Here is a 19788-nt window from a genome sequence, read left to right on the forward strand (position 1 = left end):
AATACAGAAAGCAGAATACAGTGTGTGAACAGCTTATTCTCACAATGACATCTCAGACAAGATGTATAAGTCTCACATCTGTGAGTGTAAAAGAGAATGATATTCACATTCTCATTTCTGAAAACACAGATATTCTTCACCTGCATTATGAAGTCAGATGATAAATATCAGAGAATAGACTGATACAGATTGATTATACTGAAGATATTCATTAGAGTGAACATATCTGTAATATTGAATTTAATGATTGTGAAAAGTTTCTTGATATCTGTGAATATCATGACTTTGTACACAGTAAAACTCATAACAATTTTCTCTAAGAACAGAAAAATCAGTGTCAGAAAGAAAAGATAAAAAGAAAAAGACTTACAATCTTAACACTGTTAAGAAGAGAGATGATTCTCTGATATGAATAAATAATTCTCTTATCATGAATATTTAAAATGAATATAATAATCAGTGTCTGTAACTGAGCTTCAGATAGTCATCTTATATATTATCTTCATATAATAAATTATTCTAGAGATTAGTAAGAAGAGTGAGAGTGTATATACTGAGAAACATAGTTCACTGAGTCTATGCAACATCTTCTTGAAACAGAGAGAGCTAGTAAGAAAGACAGAAACAGTAAAACCAGAAGTAGCAGAAGTAGAGGTTGCAGGAACAGAGATAGCAGAAGTGAGGGAATCAGACACAGAAGTAAGTGTAGAAGATTAAGAGAGAGCAGCAGAGAAAGAAGTAACAGAAGAGACAGAGAAAGACACTGATAACTCAGTCACACATGACACAGATAATTTCTTCATTATCATATTCTTCAAGTTCTTGATCAATAATTCAATACTGAGTTCACTATCATTGATGAACACAGATCTGTCAATATATAACAATTCTATGTGAATAAAAACAAACATATCAGCATCTGCATTCATGCAAAATCATGTCAGAAAACATGATCAGAAACTCACTGAGAAGAAGAAACAGTTGAGAGTGTAGAAGAAGATGAAGAAGATGTGTCATCATTCATAGTAATATATTGTTCTGATGATTGTTAGAAGAAAAACAAGTTCTGATCATGTTTCATAACATATTATACTTACTGCTAACAAACTGCTCAGTATGAGTACTATAATGATGCTTATTATGAGAACAGAGAGCCATTGCCAGAAACATATACAATGTGATAGATGAACAGATAGAAAGAGTTGAACAGAAGAAGAGATAGAAATCTTGAATGATAGTGACATTTGATGATGATGAAATGAAGAAGATAGTTGAAGAATGAGAAAAGTTAGTGAATGAGTGATGTAATATAGTGAAAGTTTCTTTGTAAGAGTGTACACAGAATGCTAGCTGAATCAGAGATAGGTCACACAATTGTGAAATGCTAGTGATGAGCTAATCCACATGAAGCTAGAGTGTATGACATGATCACATGAGTGTGACTGAATCTGGTGAGAGAGGATGTGATTCAGAAGAATGTATGACTGTTGAATAATACCGCGGCTGCTTCCGAACTACTAGCATACGCGTACGAGTGTAAAGGGGCCATAGCAGCCACTAATTAAATTAGCGTACAATATTACAATATATAAGAAGCCGGCGTACGCCTGTAATCGTACACTGGCTTAAGCAACCTTTGAATCACATATTCAAAATTAACAGTAGTGTTATTAAAAAGTGTTATTAAAAAGCAATATTAAAAAGTGTTATCAAAAAACATTATCTTTTGCAAAGTGAATGTAAAAGTTACTTGAGTAATCACTTTTATCTTATTCTCATCTCAAGAATCAGTTATCTCATTATTCTTCATCTCAATGTTAAGATTCTTTATCAGTGTTTATATCACAAGTTGAACCATATAAGTAATACAGAGAATATGACCTTATTTATCATTTCAGAAATACAAAGTCAATTTTTGCTTCAAGCTCTTTATTATAATATAGTTATTCACAGCATTATCAGTTATAATTGTAAGAAGACTGAGACTAATATCTTAATAGTCATTTTTAATCACAGTCATTAATATCTCTACTATATAATTCTCAGTATGACTACTGATCAATGATTCAAATTTAATTAATATCTCTTGATAAGTTCAGTTCTTATCAATATAATAACATATAACTCTTATAAATGCAAGATTGTTTATACTAGTTCATGCATTTACTATGAGAGATACTCTTCAATGATTCTTCAACTCTGATTCTAGATATTATATATTGACTTTGTAGTGTGTCTCAAGATTGAACTGAAGACAGAATTGATATGAAATATGAAGATTTAAATTAAGTATTTGAAGAAGTGTTTGAAATTCAGAGTTTTCAATTGATTGAAGAGAAAGATTCAGAGATATATATATATAAAGTAATTATTCACAGAAGTTATCAGATAAGAGTTGTGAAATCAGAGTACTAATACAGAGTCATTTTCACATGATTTTCTTCAAATTGGAAAGTTAGTATTATCAAAAATCATTATCTGATAGAGTAACTTATCAGCTCAGTAGTAATTTTCTGATTATTTTTCTTTTATTGTCTGTATTCTGATGACTTCAGATGTTGAGAAATTTCTTCAGAGCTATGATCAGTTTATAATGAATATTTCTGAATGAAGTTGCAGTAATTGTAGTAAAGAGATGACTCTTCAGTAATCTATAATACAATCTATTAATAATTATTTCATAGTTCATCTCAATATTTGTGTTAAGTTTTTCATAAATTTTGTGACCTGGAATCAGATGTGAAGAATGAAGTAATCATTTATTATAATTAAAAGAGAGTATTCTGTGTTGAATTGTAAATAACATAGACTTTGTGATTCACAGTGATTTCTTGAAGAGTTTATGAATCTTCAATAGAAGTAAAAGAAGTGAAAGAAGTGAATTCAGAAGATATGATAATAATTTAAGAAAGATAATAATTTATTTTTAATAACTGATCACTGATGTGTGTAAGAAGAATTAATATAAGAGAAAATAATCTTATTTCTTAACTTAGTTATAATTTTAGTACTAACTCAGATTGAATATCATTGATATATAAAAGTAAATAAATAATCTTGATTAATCTCTGTCATATTTCTTGAAATATATTAATATTGTGAAAGAGAGTGTTACTAAATTATATTATCAGATAATATCATTAAAAATATATTAATATTATGAATATCAATGTTGAAAAAATGTTGATACTTATACATTATAGTGATTTGTGAATCATGATAGTTAAATATATATATATATATATATATTGTTCCTGACTTGATTACAACTTGTACAATAATTTTTAAAAACTCAAAATTAATTTCAATTATTAATAATTATGAACTTATAATTAACTAATATAAAAAGAAAAAAACTTTTTTTACTTATCATCTTTCTTCTCTTTCTCATTCTTCTTATCATTCTTCATAATTTACTTCTTATTCTTCTTCTTCTTCTTCTTCTTCTCATCTGAGATGATAATCATCTCAAAATCTCTCTTCACTATCTTCTTAAAGAAGGGTTTCTGCTACTCTCTCTCAGTCAGGTCAATCTGCATCTCAAAATCCCGCATTTTCTGATCTGCTGTCTCAAGTTTCATCTCAGTGATAAGTAGATTGACATACTTAGAGAGTAGAGCTGTCTTCTCAATATTCTGAATCATGAAGCACATTCAAGATCTGAATAAAATCTCAATTCTCTCCTTCTCTGTCAGCTCCTGCTAATCAATTAGAGAATAGAAGTATTATTAAAAATTATTATCTCTTAATAAATAAAAAACTTATCAGTTTTGACTTTTTTATCTTTTACTTCAACACTCTCTTAATCTTCTTCTATTATTACTTATTTATAGTAATACTCTTCTTCTCTCTTTCTCTCTTTATCTTGATCTCAAATTATTCTCAGAACTTCTTCTGATTTTATTACTACTGTATAAGACTCTTCACTATCTTCTTCTTCAATCTCTCACAGATAGTATCATCTGTATTATTTCTATACTTAGTTCAGTCTAAATCTATCAGAAGTGTTACTTAAAATTATTACTATTCTACTCTCTTACAGAGTCTTTTCAAGGTATTATAACATGTCTTACAATCTGTCTTCTCTTACTTAAACATCTTCTTCTTCTCTCTCTTCAATCTGTGATAGTACTCACACATCTTGATGATCTGCAGAATCACAGAATATTTGAAGAGAGATAATATAATTGATTTCAGTGAGTATTAAAGAGAGATGAAGGTAGAAGAGACAGTCAGAAATGATATGATAATAATAATAATAATAATAATGATAATAATGATGATAATAATAATAATAATGATGATGATAGTGATGATGATAATAATGATGATGATAATGATAATAATAATGATAATAATAATGAAAGAGAGAGTGTATTGAAATATATTACTAACTTATCAAATATAAAGAGACTCAAAGAAAATATTAACAGCTTTTAGCAATGTACAGAAACAGCTACAGTGTTGTATAGTAATATCATCTTCATTCAATACATGCACTGTTGATATTCTTTATATACAGTTATTATATAATCTGTATCAGAGATACATGCAGAAAACAGATCTTTATTACTAGAATAAATAATTACAGCAATTCTCTATTTTTATATTATAAAGATAAGTTATTCTTATTTCTTTCTTCTCTCTTTTCTCTTCTTCAATCAATCACTAATTTCAAGCTGATATGAAAACTATTAAAACACTCTCAGAAACTCTTAAATTGAAGAGTATAGACTAATCAAATTTCAAATACAGAAGAAATTAAATTATCTTCTACAGATTCAATTATTCATTCTCTCTTAAATAAAACAGTAGTCACATTTCCTCTTCTTTCTTCAATCAAATAAAACATGACCTGCAAAAAGCGAGTATCATGCCAGGCTATAATAATTAACACAGCCTCAGCATGCAGAGCTGTATATACACAGTGCATGCTGAACTGAGAGACTGTGTGAGTTGTAAATCAGTGACAGCATCTCAGAGAGAGCTGTACAGTGTGAGAAAGTCATAACTCTCAGTTATATGTACAGAGAGTGAATCACTGCAGTAAGTATATATATATTGAAGTAATACTTTTTAATAATACTCAGTCTCTGATATGATGAAAATAGAGTCTCTCTGTAAGATTCATTTCTATCAGAAGTTTGAGAATCTTATATTTTTCAAGATTATCTTCACATGTCTTATTCATGAAATTAATAAGAGAAATCATCAATTTCAGTATTCTATTCTTAATATTATTTAAGTAACAGCAGAGTTCACTCTGATCACACTTTTTAAGTGTATATTTTCTAATTATTCATATTTATATAGATATATACTGATTATTTATTAGCTGATATTAAGATAATAACTTATTACAGCTGTGTTATTCTCACTGTGAGAAATACACAGTTAGTGATAAATATTGTAAAGACTCTGAAAAGTGAGTATTTTAAGAATACTGCAGTTCTGTAATCTTGATTTTTTTTTTTTTTTTTTTTTTATTTTTTTCTTTTTCTTTTCTTTTTTTTTTTATTTTTCTTTCTCTTTCTATCTCTTTTTTTCTTTCTCTTCTTTTTTTCTTTCTCTGGGTTTTTTTTTTTTTTTTTTTTTTTTTTTTTTTTTTTTTATTGTGATTTTTTCTTATTATTTTATTTTTTGTTTTTTTGTTATTTTTTATATTATACATTTTTTTTTTTAATTAAAATGATATTAATTATAATCTGTGTTTAGAAAAGTAATAATATTTGATAACACTCTCTGTTAAATTTTCAATAAATAAGTACTATATTATGATATTATGTAAGTGAGAAATGATTTCATAATCTCATTTAATATCATTTTCAATAATAAAATCAGAATGAAAATGTGACTAAGAATTCAAACATATTCTTTATCTGAGACTAGATTTTTATTTGAAAAGTGAATCTGAGATCTTTAATATTTGAAATAACAGAATTTAGAATCAATGTGATGAATACAAATCATGATTGAAAGTAATACTTTTAGACAATGTGATAACTGTAAAGTTTGATTCTGGTCTCAGACATGGTCACACGGTCAGTCTAGATATGATAGTGCAATGTTATAGAATTATGCTTTGCTTAATTCTACATCAATCAGTGAGCTGTATTCATGTCAAGAACCTCAAAAAGAAAATTCTTCACTTTTAATAATCAGAGTTTTCATCATATATTTGCTTCGCTTCACTCCGTAAATAATAATCAATCATATTCAACCTCTCTCACACAGTTTAAAAGACAGTATTATATAATATTCTAATACAGAATAGTAATAAATATAACAGTTATTTAATATATAAATCTCAGATAATAAGATATTTGTATTACAATTCAGATATCTTATTTCTTTAAATAGATAGTTAATAATTAGCAGCTGTTATACTGAGTAATAGATAACTAGATTAATAATATTGATTTCACTGACAGAATAGTATACAGTGTCTCATAGTATCTTAGTAGTATTCTGATGATAACATCTGTCAATTACACGTTACTGAGAGTGTTATGATGATGTTAGAAAGTTCTACACTGTCTCAACACTATCTTGACATTTAATATTCAGCGACATGTCACTGAATATAATGATGGAACATGTGTTACAATCAGCGACACGTGACACGGGTGGAATGTTGGAATCACCGTAAATTAACCCTATGTTCTTCCCGTAAGGTAGGTATATTCGGAACGCGCATTCTAACTTCTGTTCCTGTTCCTTATCTGATTGATTAAAGTCTTCTGATGCAAACCTTCTCGCGTGGGATTCCTTTCCTGGGGCCGAAGAACTTCAACTCTTCGCACAAACAGCCCACCCGAGCGTCTGGCAGGGGATAGGAAGTCGAACTAGCATCCCGCCTTCGAAGCAAAGGCCACCTGGGGTTGTTTGCTTCTTCATCTCCTCTTCCCAGGACCTACAGCGTCCCGGATCCCATCAAAATTGTGCGGGTGACAAGTAGATTGAATTCATATTTTCCATGGCTTCCTACAGGCGGCCTCTGCAAATACCAGCTGTAAGATAGATGATCCAGCTCCTCACCAATTGGCCAATGCTGAACAATCTCCTTAGAAATGTGCTCAATTGTCCTCATCCATGGCGTTGCCAAGTCGCACCCGATGGCTTAGCCTATGTCGCTCGCATACATTTCATCCTGGTTCCCCTGGACTTTGGACCAATGATGGAACTTGAAAGACGTTGGAAGCGATTTTAGCTTCATATTTCAGTTTCAATTCTTGAATTCTTAGGTTGAAACTGTTGATGTGGCTGTAGTAGGGCTTGCTCTGTTCTGCGGTTTACTTCTTCGTTGCATTGTTTTTTTGAGGTCGCCTCACCCCTCGACCATTTTGTACGGGTATCTTGCAAATTGCCATTCTTACTTAAAAGGCTGGATACCCGTAGCTCAGTAGGAGTTTCTCTTCATTCTCCATCAATTGGCATTCTCCTAACAAGTTCGAAAGGCAGAAACGAGCACCAAGAAAACAACGACCACATTTAATGCCAGAAAAGCAAATATGTCTCTGACTCGCTTCACTTTCGCCCTTACCCTCTTACTTCAACTCGTCTCTGCTCATTTCTCCGTTAAATATCCTTTCTGGCGTGGTAATTCCTATTCAACTCAGTGGGAGAGACCATGTGCGTATCTGTACTTCTCCGTGATGCCATATCATCTTGTTCCCTTTCTCAATTTCCATTTGTCCAATATTTCTAATATGATGGTAGGCGGAGGTGTCAATGTGACAACCAACCGAACGGAATGGCCCGTTAACGGCGGCTCTCTCCTCTTCAATCCTACCCACCCCTGGGCCATAACCTACGTGAACCTTGGCCTTGGTTCTGACGAGTCAGTTATCTTCAATATTTCTTTGGTTGACGCGTTCAATCAAACCGGGAATGGCACATTCTGCTTCCCAAAAATCGAAATTCCAGGAGGGTTGGGCATCACCGCTGGGTCCAATGCGAGCGTTCAAGTTATCCAATTATCGAAACTGGGGTCCGCATTGTATAATGTATGGTTTCTTTGCCATCATTTCCTGTCTTTTTCATCGGTTTCCTCCCTCGTGTAGTACACTTAATTTTCGTACATCTCAACTTTGTTCATACGAGAATGGCATCTTATGCCAGTAGCGGAAACACGTTCTTAGTACTTACCTAACTGTAATTCCTCTCTTCGATAGTGTGCCGATATCACCTTTGCCGACGACGTCGAGCTTCTCTCTGCCGATATGTGCACCAACTCTTCAGGCATCGGCTGGATGCCCATTGGCGCAGCAGCAGCCACAAACAATACTCCTCCCGACAGTGGGGTGGGAGCAACACTTTCAATCGACCAAACCGCTAAGACCTTGGGTCTTGGTGCGATTATGGCGCTGCTATTCTGGAACTTGCAGTTCTAGTCCAAGGGCCGTCAACAGCCCAGAACGCCAAAAATTCCCGAGTCTTGAATACGGATATTTCTTACTATACGCACACCATTAACTAAAAATAGGAACTTGCTTGCTACTTGAATAGTTTATGGTGAATGGGTGAATGGGTGATTGGTGACTTCAATTATTTGGAGACATGTCTCGATGGAAAGAAACTATGTATATGTACTGGCAGAAGCGAGAATTGGGCGAAGATATTGCAATATCTATCGAACCCATACTTGGCTCTATACTCTCAAAAACATATTCCGTGCAAAGCGATTTTGTAAGTAATGGAGCAGCTACTACTCAAATTCAAATAGCGATGATTCTCTATCAAGATCGCAACTAGATAACTTCGCAGTAGTAGGGAATCAAACGTCAAACAAGGAAAGACAACAATCGTCAGATCATTCCAGTGACCGAGATTCTGACCGCAGTTTGCAAGGAGGTCTAAAATTCCTCAGAGATCCAGTAAGGTACACGATAACGAATGAAATATGAGGTCATGTCAGCTAGCTGTGGAAGCCAAAGTGAGGTTGTGAAGGAGGTTGAACATTGCAATTGGGGCCTTTCGTCCTGCATATTGTTCACCTTTCTTTCGAAGTGGTTCACGCAGTAGTTAATGCTGCCTCAGCAATTTCTCCCTTTGTGACTGCTTTTGTTGTCATGCTTCATAGGGAGCTTGAATTGACCAATATTCTCAAAGATCGAGAGTAGGAAGAAATTGACTGGGTGCATGTATTGCCCAGATTTTGGAACAATGTTAAGACGTCCACACTCCTGTTCCCTAGGGCCTTTTTATTCCGACTCCGGGTAGATTGGAATAGAGATATCGCATGCTACTCGCCCGTTCAACTGTCTCCCCATGAATTCTCCGACGTCGACCCTCATCTACACCCCTGACCATAATTCGAGTGGTCTATGTGTCCGGCAATTTCTATATCTATTTTGTGTCATCCGAGCATATGTATCTCAAAACTGTCATTTAAAGCAGACCGTGGCCTTCATCATGGCTGATTGGACCTAAGAACCTCAACCACACGTGGAGGATGGATGGGTGAAGCCACCCATTTTAAGGTTGGCACGCTAATTTAGTGCCGCGCTTAAATCAACCACTCGGTTTTATATCACATGATTTGAGACTAGCTCCGGGAAATCCATATAACTAGTGGTGTATGATCAAAGCTCCTTCGGAAGCTCATACTCGCAAAATTTACTAACGCCTCGGTTTTACACACAACTTTTCTAGCATCCTCATGACCTTAAAGGTCCTTTTTATAGGGGGTTGAGACTTTTTCACTCCTACTGACAATTGTTACACCAATATGACATTGCTGGAAAGGATATAACAAATGAAACTCACTCAACATGAACAGATGATTAACAGAATGAGATCATGATTGCAGGTCTGAGACAGCGAGCATGCGCAGAGAACGGCCTACGAATAACAGTCAATACGATGATTCAGTATACCGAGATCAGGAGCTGGGTTTAGACTGTTCCACAATCATCAAATAGCCGCGTGAGCAGAGACTCCTGATAATCTCACCGACGTGGTACTAGATCCGATGGTCGGGTGGCTAACTCCCACAGTGCAATCAGGACTCCGCTTCCCTGCTATTGAATGGCAAGTGACGGGGTTTTGCCAGCATAATGTCTTCCATCATCAGTCGCAAATTCGCTCCTTATCTTGGGATGTGGGCCGAACGCAATCCAGACCCTTCACTTGGGTTGCTGTGGGCGGTGCCGTGAAGCACCATTCCGAATGCTGATAAATAGTCAATTGCGCCTCCTAAAGCCACCATAAACCGTTCTCCCCCGTTCTCAATCCAGAACATCCAGCTTAGTCCACTTTTCGTTTTTCGCTTTCTTTACAATGACAATGTCAATCGGTCCAGAAACGGAAAAGCGGGATTCTCCCCATAACCCCAGTACTATTTTTAAGACTGGCGGTCATCTAGACCTCCCTAATGAACCCAATCACCCTCGAAGAAGGCTGGTTACAGAAAGGTACCAGGAAGAATTGAAGTTGCGGGAAGCAAACCCTGATAAAATATTTTATGATGGTGTGAATTTACGCGAATTGGATCCTAGTATGCAAGCCCGTTGTCAGAAATTACGCCTGTTCTTTAGCTGTTTGACTAACCTAGTTCCCTAAGATCTTATCACTCTAAATCCAGAGTCGAAAGAAAACCCGCGGGTAATAACCCTTGTACCTCCTAGGAATTCGATGATGGCCCGCATTCTTTAACATTGAATAGAGTTGGAGCCGGAAGATGAAGTGGACAACAACAGCCCTTATGGGAGCCTACTGCTTTTTACCTCCGTTTGCTAGTAAGCGGAACCATGTCTCTACTAAATGAACCTTTATCTTACAACACTAGGCACTATATTTGCGCCGGCCCTCCTCCTAGTCATGGCGGATCTTGGTATTAAAAACCCCACTCTGGGTGCCATCCAAGTTTCTATTTTCGTTCTGGCATTCGCACTTGGTCCGATATTCGCGGCGCCCCTTAGCGAGATATATGGAAGGACTATTATCGTCCGTACATGCAATATCTTGTTCATTACCTTCTCATTAGGGAGTGGATTTGCCCAAAATGTATGTTCTTCCTCCGAGAGCATGTTGTCATCGAGGTTAGCTAATTGGATAACAGGCAGCTCAACTTACAGTGTGTCGTTTCTTTGCGGGGGTTGGAGGTTCTGGTGGATTAGCCGTTTTCGGTGGTGTACTTGCTGATATTTGGGACCTCAAGGAACGGGCAAAGGCTTCAGCCTTGATGTCCACCTTACTGTACATTCCCCTCATTCTGTTAGACGCAAATATATGTATCCATTCTAACGCCCTCTAGAATTTTAGGGCCAGTTGCTGGCCCTGCCTGTGGTGGCTGGATATCTGAACGAGAGTCTTGGAGATGGACTTGTTGGGTCCCGGTATGTCATCCTTGCTTTTGTTCCTGTCTTTTTTGTTTTCATACTAAATATCACCACATCAGGCAATGGCTGCCACAGCTTTAGAAGTCATATCTCTTGTTTATATGAAAGAGTCATATTTTCCAGTACTGCTTGAGCGGAAGCTTCTGAGAAATAAGCGATTATACCCAGATAGAGACTTGTATACTGTAATCGAATTGCGCCCGAATACTTTGTCCGCTCACCGGGTGGGATGGTTTGTCTCATCTGCTATTCGCCCCGGTACGTATCTTTCGACACAAAATTTAGCATATGCTAACTTTGCTAGTGATATACCTTCTTGTCGATCCCGCTCTATTTTTACTGTCCCTATATTTTGCGTTCGTATTCGGGGAGGTGTATCTGCTCATAGTAACAGTATGAAACTATCACTCACTTTCAACTTGCTCGAAGTGCCCGAAACTGATCAAATACGTGGTTATAGTTTCCAGAGATATTCGGGGAAGGTTACGGCCACTCTGCTGGGTTTGTTGGCATCGACCTCCTAGCTCAGGGGGTAGGTAATATGCTAGGTCTGATTGTGACGGTTAAAGCACATGAAATTATATATGAACGCCAAACGCACCCCAGCAAGCACTACGATCCGGAGTCTAGGTAGGTGCTAGACTGATCTCTAATACCCTTCATGTTGGATAGCAGCTAACATGTACGGCATATTAGATTGGTTCCTGCATTCCCTGGTGCCCTTTTGATAGGTGCCGGTTTATTCTTATATGGCTTTTCTGCGCTCAAATATCACTTTATCGTGGTAAGTTATTATTTGTAATTCTTCTTGCTTGTTTAGTCACTGTTAGCTCTCCCTATTTTACCAGTCAGCTTTCCCGCTTGTGTCTCTTCTATGATCTAACAGATTTTAAGCCTCTAGTTGGTTTCGTAATATTTGCCGCTGGAGCCATGAACATATTTGTAAGGCCAACACAACAATCCAATGACCTGCGACTTACAGGAACACTAGCTGATTTTCGATATACAGCTCGCAATTCAGCTTTACATTGTTGACTGTTTTTCTTTCCCAGCTTCAGCTGTAGCCTCACGTAAGATAAGGCCCTTCTATTTTAAGATAATATACTAAACTCTCGCAGTGTCATTCCTCCGTTTCGTCTTCGCAGGGGGTAGGTATCTTCCTGACAGCTGCGTTTCATCATATTAGCCACACCCACTTTCAAAAAGCTCCGCCAGAAACTGATCATATACAGTATTTCCACTTTTCGGCTCCCGACTCTTCCAAACCTTAGGAGTTGACTGGGGAACAGGGCTCCTTGCGTTCTTATCGCTTGGTCTGGGTGTCCCATTTCTGCCATTGGTCTGACTGCCTTAGTTGAATCGCATAATTTGGGACAGGGGTGCTAACCGGTTGTATCTAGATCTATATCTATGGGAAGAAGCTCCGTGAGATAGGGAAAAGTAACATGCAGAAACTTGCCTCTCATTAGAAGATGGCACAGATGGTTCAGTTTAACGCATGGAACGACATATGCCGGGAAGGCCCTGGCCTCACAAGCCCAATGATTGTACTCCTATAATTTGTCAGGGAGAGTTTCCTTTTTAATACTTTACTCGAAAATAATTACAAGGCAAAGCAACGACAGTTTCGTTTCCTCAATCAACTAAATGACAATACTAGGTATGTGGAATTTGTTTCTCCAACCGTAGAAATGGTTGGTTGGAATTTGTCCCTTGACAAAAACGAATAGTGATTATGTAGCGTGATATTTGACAAATAGAATGCTACGAAGTTAATAACTAATTTAAAGACAATTTGAGTGTTTCTTTTCCTTTGCTTTAATGTTTTTCTCCTTGAACTAATTTCAGAGGTACAGTACATATGTGTGAACTAGCGTACTCCGTACAGACTATATATGACCTCAGCCCCTTACTAAGGTAACTAAAGGCCAGCTGCTACAAAGGCATCAACCTTCACTACATTCCAAATAGAGACATGGGAACAACCATACATATCTTGTCAGATGCAATATCCTCTTAAGCGGGAACAAAATTATGTGAATGCCTCCTCACGTTCTAAAAATATCACAAAACAAGGATATCATCGTAAATTCCTGTACGCGCCGGTCCAAAAGAAGGTAAAACCTCATACTTGAGTCAACGATGGCCGAGCGCATTCATTTACTGTAATATACAGATACTGCTTGTTTTGGTGAGCAGCGGGCTTATGGTAGTGAACTGGGATATTCCACGGTTCGATGGTCTTGGAGGATAACATTGTTGTGTTGTGTGTGTGTAATCTATCTACGCGAGTTACACTAAATGGATAGGTTGTGTGAGAGAGATTGAATGTGATTGGTTGTTGTTGTTATCTAACTAGTAGCTAGTGAAAGCTAAATATATGTGTGTAGATCATGTGGGTTAGGACTTGTGTAGTAGCTTCAACATCTCTTCATACTATATAAATCAGTTAATTCATACAGTTAAAAGCACTTAAATCATTTAAATCTACAATAAAAATTAATTATAAAAAGTAGAGTCTAGTTTTCTTATAAGAACTAGCTTTATATATGAAAAAATATAAAAAATATATAAGAAGAACACTCAAATCTATTCTTTTAGTATTGATATTATTCTCAGTTGTTCTAATGCCGCGGGATCTCATTCTTATTATTTTTGTGGTTTTCATTGTCATAGGCATCGGCATAGGTCATCGGCATAGGTCATCGGCATAGGTCATCGGCATAGGTCATCGGCATAGGTCATCGGCATAGGTCATCATATGGGCAATCGGTGGCCCGGCATCATATAGGCACTGCCACACTGGGGCCTGGCATCGTAGGCACTGTAGCCTGGCATCATATAGGCACTGGGGCCTGGCATCGTAGGCACTGGGGCCTGGCATCATATAGGCACTGGGGCCTGGCATCGTAGGCACTGGGGCCTGGCATTATATAGACACTGAGGCCTGGCATTATTATCAGTATTTTCATCATTTTAGCATTGATATTGATAGTTATCATAAGTATTATTAGAAGACTTACTTAGTATTATAGTATATAAATATAATAATAATATTATTATTAATCTTCTTTCTATTCTTTCAATCTATAGATTATTTCTCTAAATATTCAAATTAATAGCTTAATTTATCTTACTCTTTTATCTTACAGATAGTATATTTCTTCTTAATATTCTTATTATTCTTTATATTCTTAATAATATCTTTATTATTCTTTATATTATTTCTGATATTTTTATTATTTAATAATAGATAAAGTAGTATATCTCTACAGAGATTAAGAAAATTATCTTTTAATAATATAATATTATTATTCTTTATTATATAGTTTATATAATCTCTGATAAAAATTAATCATTTCTTAATAAAACTATTAAGAAGCTTATTAAAGAATATAAAGTTAAGAATATTAATATATTTAAGATAGATATACTTAATATAAATTATAAATAGATATTCTATGAATAAGTAGTTAAAGTTATTATAGATAACAGTTATACTAATATTATTGAATTTTTTAAATAGATAGACTCTATGAATTTCTATTTATTCTAAAAAGAATATTATTATAATGTTTTATAAAGTAGTAGAACTTAGAGAATCTTAAGATATAGTAAAAAGAGATTTAACTTTAATAAAAATAGAAAACTATATAAAATTATATAATTAGAAGTTATATTTCTTTTAGAATTATTTCATATTCTTTGAGATATTTTTTAAGAGTTTATTAATAAAAATATCTTTTATATAAAATTATTTAATAATAAACAGAATCTCTTTCTTTTAAATAAGATAATTAAATACTGATTTAAGAAGATTTGATTTTTAAAAATATTTAATATATTCATAGAATTCTTGAAGATTTTTACTTAATATAGAAATATCTTTGTGATTCTGAAGATAAGTAGTAAGATCAGAGCTTAAATTATTATTATTATTAATAGTAGCTATAGTAGTAGAATTATTAGAAGCTTTTATTTAATATAGTTCTTCATTTATCTAAGTAATATATTATCTTAAGACAGTAGCTTCATCAGTCATATTTAGACTGACCGTGTGACTGTGTCTGGGACCAGGACCAGATTTTTTGATAGTCTCATTACCAATTCGACTGATTCCATTACATGGTTTTAACATTAGATAGTTATTATTATTATTATTATTCTTCAATTATAGATGTATGCAGTCAGAGACTATGACATCTACCTGAGAACTTTAGTTCTCAGGGTTTTTTCTATGTCTGTAAAGTTAACTATTATACATTCATCAATTTCAGATATGCAAAATCAGAAAATTCCAGCTCAGAATACAAAAACTGTTTACAAATTGCAGTGTTTTAACATCTTTTGATACTTTGAAATTATTTGACAATATCATGACAAAAGAAAAGAGAAAAAGAACACAGTCTCAAAGATAGACACATTAAGTAGATAGATAGAAAGAAATTGAAAGAAAAAGATAAAGAAAAAGATAAAGTAAAGAGAGACTATAATAAAACAAATTATTAAAAGAGAGTGTATAGCTGTTTTAACAGACTATATCTGATTAATTTCCTCCTCTTCATACTCAGATAATTCTGAATTTAGTCATTTTCTTGTAGCTGCTTGAGTTTCTGATAGAAAGTCTATTAAGTATTTAATTCCTGTCTCAGTTGAGAATAAGAATCTCATATTTAATTGATTTAGATCATACTTCTCTTTCAATCTGACTCTGAGACTATTGTATAATGCACAGTGTATTACAATATACTCAGAATTCTCAATTATATTGCAGAATGAGCATTCTATTGAGTTAAATCTATCATCAAATCTTTGTATATAAGATTTGAAATAGCCATGTTCTAGTTTCAGCTGTATTATAGATGAGAATATTTTCTTTTTACATTTAATTGAATAAGATTTTCACTTGGGTTTTGTTTCAAATCTTGAATAATGTATACTCTTCTTTTGTTTCTGTCAGCTTTCATTTCACTTGTTTAAACAAGATTCTTTTATTTTTCTCTTTATAAAAGATCAGGACACAATTTTTTGAATAGATCTGCTTAATTCTGCATTCTTTTTTACAGCTGAATCAGTCAATTCATTATCATGAATATTCATATGAGCAGAAACTCAGTGCAGATGAATTATCAGCTTTGATATTCTTCTCTTTTGAATTTTCAGAACAGAGTTTAAGATCAGTTCAAGATTCATTTAATTATTATAAATCTGACTATTTCTAAGTCTTTTTAAAGCAGCTTAACTATCAGAGAATATTCATATCTCTTTCAAACAATTTCCTCTTTTATAAGATTTTATTTCAATGAGTTTGAAAGCTTTCACTATTGTAAATAGTTCAGCATCAAAGACTTCACATTCAAAGTCTAGATTTCAGAAATCTGAGATAAAATTAATATTATCTTCAGTATAAGCAATGTCTGTGTCTAATCTATTCAAGTTCTCATTTTTTGAGCCATCTGAATAAACCAGAATAGAGTCTTTTATATTGATTGTAGAAATTCTCTTCAAATGCTGTTCATATTCTTTCTCTTTTGATAGTTCACTTATTTGTAAGTCTATAAGAGATTCAAGCTTTTCTCTCCAGAGAGATAACTTCTCATGATCAACTTTTTCAACATTTAAAGAAGAAAATTGACTACGGGCGCTAGCCACCCGCAGGATGCACCTTAAGCTAATTACATTTAACCCCCTATAATTAACCGACCACCGCGTCCGTCCTCTCGGGCCAGCCACTAATTTCCAGGGGTGTTAGTTAGTGGCTGCCACCACCCACTTGGTGGCGTACACACCAAGCTTCCAGTTGCTGATCTCGGCCCCATTAGATGCCCATAGGCCTACCAATCAGCTGTCGTGGCCTCGCCCCGTGTTAGGGACTAATCATAGGCTTGATGCTGCAGTCCTCCCTGCCAGTATTAGGGCTTGGCAGTGAGCTTGCAGGCTCGAGCCTATCAGGGTGCCCTGTCTAGGGCCTAGATGCGCGTCTAGGCCTGCTAGTCAAGTGGTTTTCAAAATCATTCCCTGTATTTGGGGGAAGCTAGGCTCTGATGACAGCCCTAGTTAGGGACTTGCTTAAGTAGTATATAATCACTACATTAGGCTTGGCTCTATATTGTTAGAACCTTGACGGGTGCACAGTAGAATAGTGGGACATTGGCACCTCATGCCAGCCCTGGTGGGTGTTTGCAGGATCTCACTTAACTAGTGGCTTGGCTTGCAGTAGAGAGTTCTACCCCGCACCAAGCCTTACTAATTAGGCTCAGCCCCTATTACATGGGGGCTTTCATGGGTAAGAAGTGGCAGGTGCCAGTGGTGGGATTCGAACCCACGCACCTCTAATGTGTGCGGCCTTGGTTACCAGTCTTACCAACTGGGCCACGCTGGCAACATTAGATAGTAGTCTCATACTGTCCCAGTGAGACTTACTGTCTACTCTTGTTTCATTTTCCAAATGAGATCATGATTTCCACTTCTCAATTTAAATTATTTTTATTGCTTTAAATGACTTTAAATCTCATTTGAGTGTTATCAAAAAGTGTTACTTTTTAAAAAATTAAAAATAGTCTAAAAAAAACCTTAAAATGTCTAAAAATAGTAACTTTATGCTAAGAATGAAACTAAATGAAATTAAATGAGATCACTTTCTCATTTTTTTCAAGTTATGGTTTCATTTTAAGATCTGATATATAGTCACTTTATCTGTTTTTTTAATAGTCAGTCCCAGCGGGATTCACGCCAAGAAATGTATGAGATCAGATCAAATGGAATCAAACGTGAAATTCATGATTTCAGCGGCCAGTCTAGTCATATTATTATTATCTTAATTATTATTATTATATAATGATTTTCTTATAATTATTAAGATTGAAAAGAATTCAGATATAGTAGTTTAATTCTCTAAAGTCTCTTTATAGTTAATTAATCTCATATTGATAGATATTTAATATAAGATATTTAAATAAAAGAAGCAGCTATTTGAAAAGCATATTATATAATTATTACAGAATTATAATACTTTATAGAAGTATAAGAGCTTTATAATCTGTGAGAGAGATTGAATGTAATTGATTATTATTATTATCTAACTAGTAGCTAGTGAAAGTTAAATATATGTATGTGAGTCACATGAGTTAGAGCTTGTATAGTAGCTTTAACAGGTTGAGGTGGCACGTGACTAGAGTAGGTGTAGTAATCACTAAGACTCTTTCTTACTACGCCGCGGTTTATAAGCCGTCACCCGGAGCCTTCTTCATTCTCAAATCTTTCAAAAATGCAATAATAATTAATTACATCAATCAGACCCTGATTTCCTTATTAGAAAAGGCGTCTGTATGATAATAACTGTAAAAATTAAGAGATACATACAAAATTCATTGATCTGTCATATTATTATTATTATTCAATCATTTCTTCTTCTCAATTTTCTGAATGTTAATTCTTTTGATAAAATCTTCAAATACAGGCTTCATCAGTGACTTGATGAGGCTGTCAACTATGTTTGCTGTAGAATTAACATGTTTTATCATGATTTTCTCTTTTTTAATCAAATTATGAAGAATATGATATCTGGTCTTGATGTGATGTGATCTTCATGTTAAGAATTCTCTCTTTGCTAGATCAATTGCTGTCTTATTATCAACTTATAGATATAAGTATATTTTCACTTTTTTATCATTCATCAATCTGATGTCATATAATATATCATTTAATCAGATTATCTCATAAGCTGTCTTGCTAGCTGCAATATACTCAGCTTCTGTGATTGATTTGATGATAGATATCTGTCTCTGTGACTGCTATGAGATCAGTGACTCATTAATCAATATAATGTAGCTGATAGTTAATTTATATTGAGAATCTACTCTCACTCAGTCTGAATTGCAGTATATCACAGAACTCAGATCTTCATCATCAATCCTCTTTCTGTATAATATGTCATAATTTTTTATCTTCTTGACATAACATAGAACATGCTTTAACACTGCTCAACATGCCTTGTACAGATGTAAGTTAAAATGTGAGAGATAGTTAATTATGAATATCAGGTCTGACTGACTGCTTAAGATTAAATACTGTAATAATCTCAATTCTTGATGATATCTCATAGCTGTAAAGTCATTATTCAATTCATCATTCTCATCAGATGAAAATTTCAGTTATATATCTGTCATTATTGAGGTCTCTGCAGGATTCATCTTATTCATACTGAAATCTTCAAGAATCTGCTTAATATAACAGCTCAGTGTAATCACTAGATTATTATTTCTCTGACATTTGATCTTCATTCTAAGATATAACTTAGTCTCTTTAATATTCTTTGTCTTAAATCTTTTTACAATCTCTTTTAATACTCAGTCTAATTACTGTTCTTGATGTTCTATCACTTAATAATTATCAATATATAATATCAGATAGATCTTGTAAACAGAATGATATAGAAATTCATCAT

The 19788-nt window shown here is 34.3% G+C and overlaps 2 protein-coding genes and 1 pseudogene across 6 annotated transcripts; 2 read left to right on the top strand and 1 right to left on the bottom strand.

Moving 5' to 3' along the window:
* Positions 1-6586: 6586 nt before the first annotated feature.
* On the top strand, positions 6587-9363 carry BDCG_01909. 2 transcript variants are annotated; one of them, XM_045417453.1, is made up of 5 exons: positions 6587-7012; positions 7069-7402; positions 7458-7632; positions 7720-8006; positions 8175-9363. In XM_045417453.1, exons 3-5 carry the CDS (start codon positions 7512-7514, stop codon positions 8391-8393), a joined length of 627 nt encoding a protein of 208 aa, XP_045274258.1. In that variant the 5' UTR covers positions 6587-7012; positions 7069-7402; positions 7458-7511; the 3' UTR covers positions 8394-9363. The 2 variants fall into 2 exon arrangements, with proteins under 2 accessions (XP_045274258.1, XP_045279835.1); XM_045417454.1 differs by having other exon boundaries at positions 6587-6674; positions 6737-7012; positions 7069-7632.
* Positions 9364-9494: 131 nt separating this feature from the next.
* Positions 9495-13142, top strand: BDCG_01910. 3 transcript variants are annotated; one of them, XM_045417455.1, is made up of 16 exons: positions 9495-9927; positions 9999-10498; positions 10565-10605; positions 10667-10739; positions 10790-11007; positions 11063-11199; positions 11258-11339; positions 11402-11600; positions 11647-11735; positions 11803-11972; positions 12039-12126; positions 12237-12284; positions 12352-12412; positions 12461-12490; positions 12575-12681; positions 12743-13142. In XM_045417455.1, the coding sequence occupies exons 2-16, from the start codon at positions 10282-10284 to the stop codon at positions 12809-12811; spliced, it is 1629 nt and encodes a 542-aa protein (XP_045279836.1). In that variant the 5' UTR covers positions 9495-9927; positions 9999-10281; the 3' UTR covers positions 12812-13142. The 3 variants fall into 3 exon arrangements, with proteins under 3 accessions (XP_045279836.1, XP_045279838.1, XP_045279837.1); XM_045417456.1 differs by having other exon boundaries at positions 9573-9927; positions 10008-10498; XM_045417457.1 differs by having other exon boundaries at positions 9530-9927; positions 10565-10739.
* Positions 13143-17643: 4501 nt separating this feature from the next.
* Positions 17644-17724, bottom strand: BDCG_16477 (annotated as a pseudogene). Its single transcript has one exon. The product of its transcript is annotated as a tRNA-OTHER (tRNA).
* Between the last annotated feature and the right edge of the window lie 2064 nt (positions 17725-19788).

The sequence above is a fragment of the Blastomyces dermatitidis genome (genome assembly GCF_000003525.1).
Source record: "Blastomyces dermatitidis ER-3 genomic scaffold supercont1.2, whole genome shotgun sequence".
NCBI classification, from domain to species: Eukaryota; Fungi; Ascomycota; class Eurotiomycetes; order Onygenales; family Ajellomycetaceae; genus Blastomyces; species Blastomyces dermatitidis.

What these genes read in the sequence shown, in the direction of transcription:
- BDCG_01909 (XM_045417453.1), top strand. Translation starts at nt 7,512, where the DNA reads ATGTCTCTGACTCGCTTCACTTTCGCCCTTACCCTCTTACTTCAACTC. An exon ending in AACTCAGTGGGAGAGACCAT is followed by an intron (nt 7,633 to 7,719) that starts GTGCGTATCTGT and finishes ATATGATGGTAG; the next exon opens with GCGGAGGTGTCAATGTGACA. An exon ending in TGGGGTCCGCATTGTATAAT is followed by an intron (nt 8,007 to 8,174) that starts GTATGGTTTCTT and finishes TCTCTTCGATAG; the next exon opens with TGTGCCGATATCACCTTTGC.
- BDCG_01910 (XM_045417455.1), top strand. Translation starts at nt 10,282, where the DNA reads ATGACAATGTCAATCGGTCCAGAAACGGAAAAGCGGGATTCTCCCCAT. An exon ending in CACTACGATCCGGAGTCTAG is followed by an intron (nt 11,973 to 12,038) that starts GTAGGTGCTAGA and finishes ACGGCATATTAG; the next exon opens with ATTGGTTCCTGCATTCCCTG. An exon ending in AGCTTCAGCTGTAGCCTCAC is followed by an intron (nt 12,413 to 12,460) that starts GTAAGATAAGGC and finishes AAACTCTCGCAG; the next exon opens with TGTCATTCCTCCGTTTCGTC.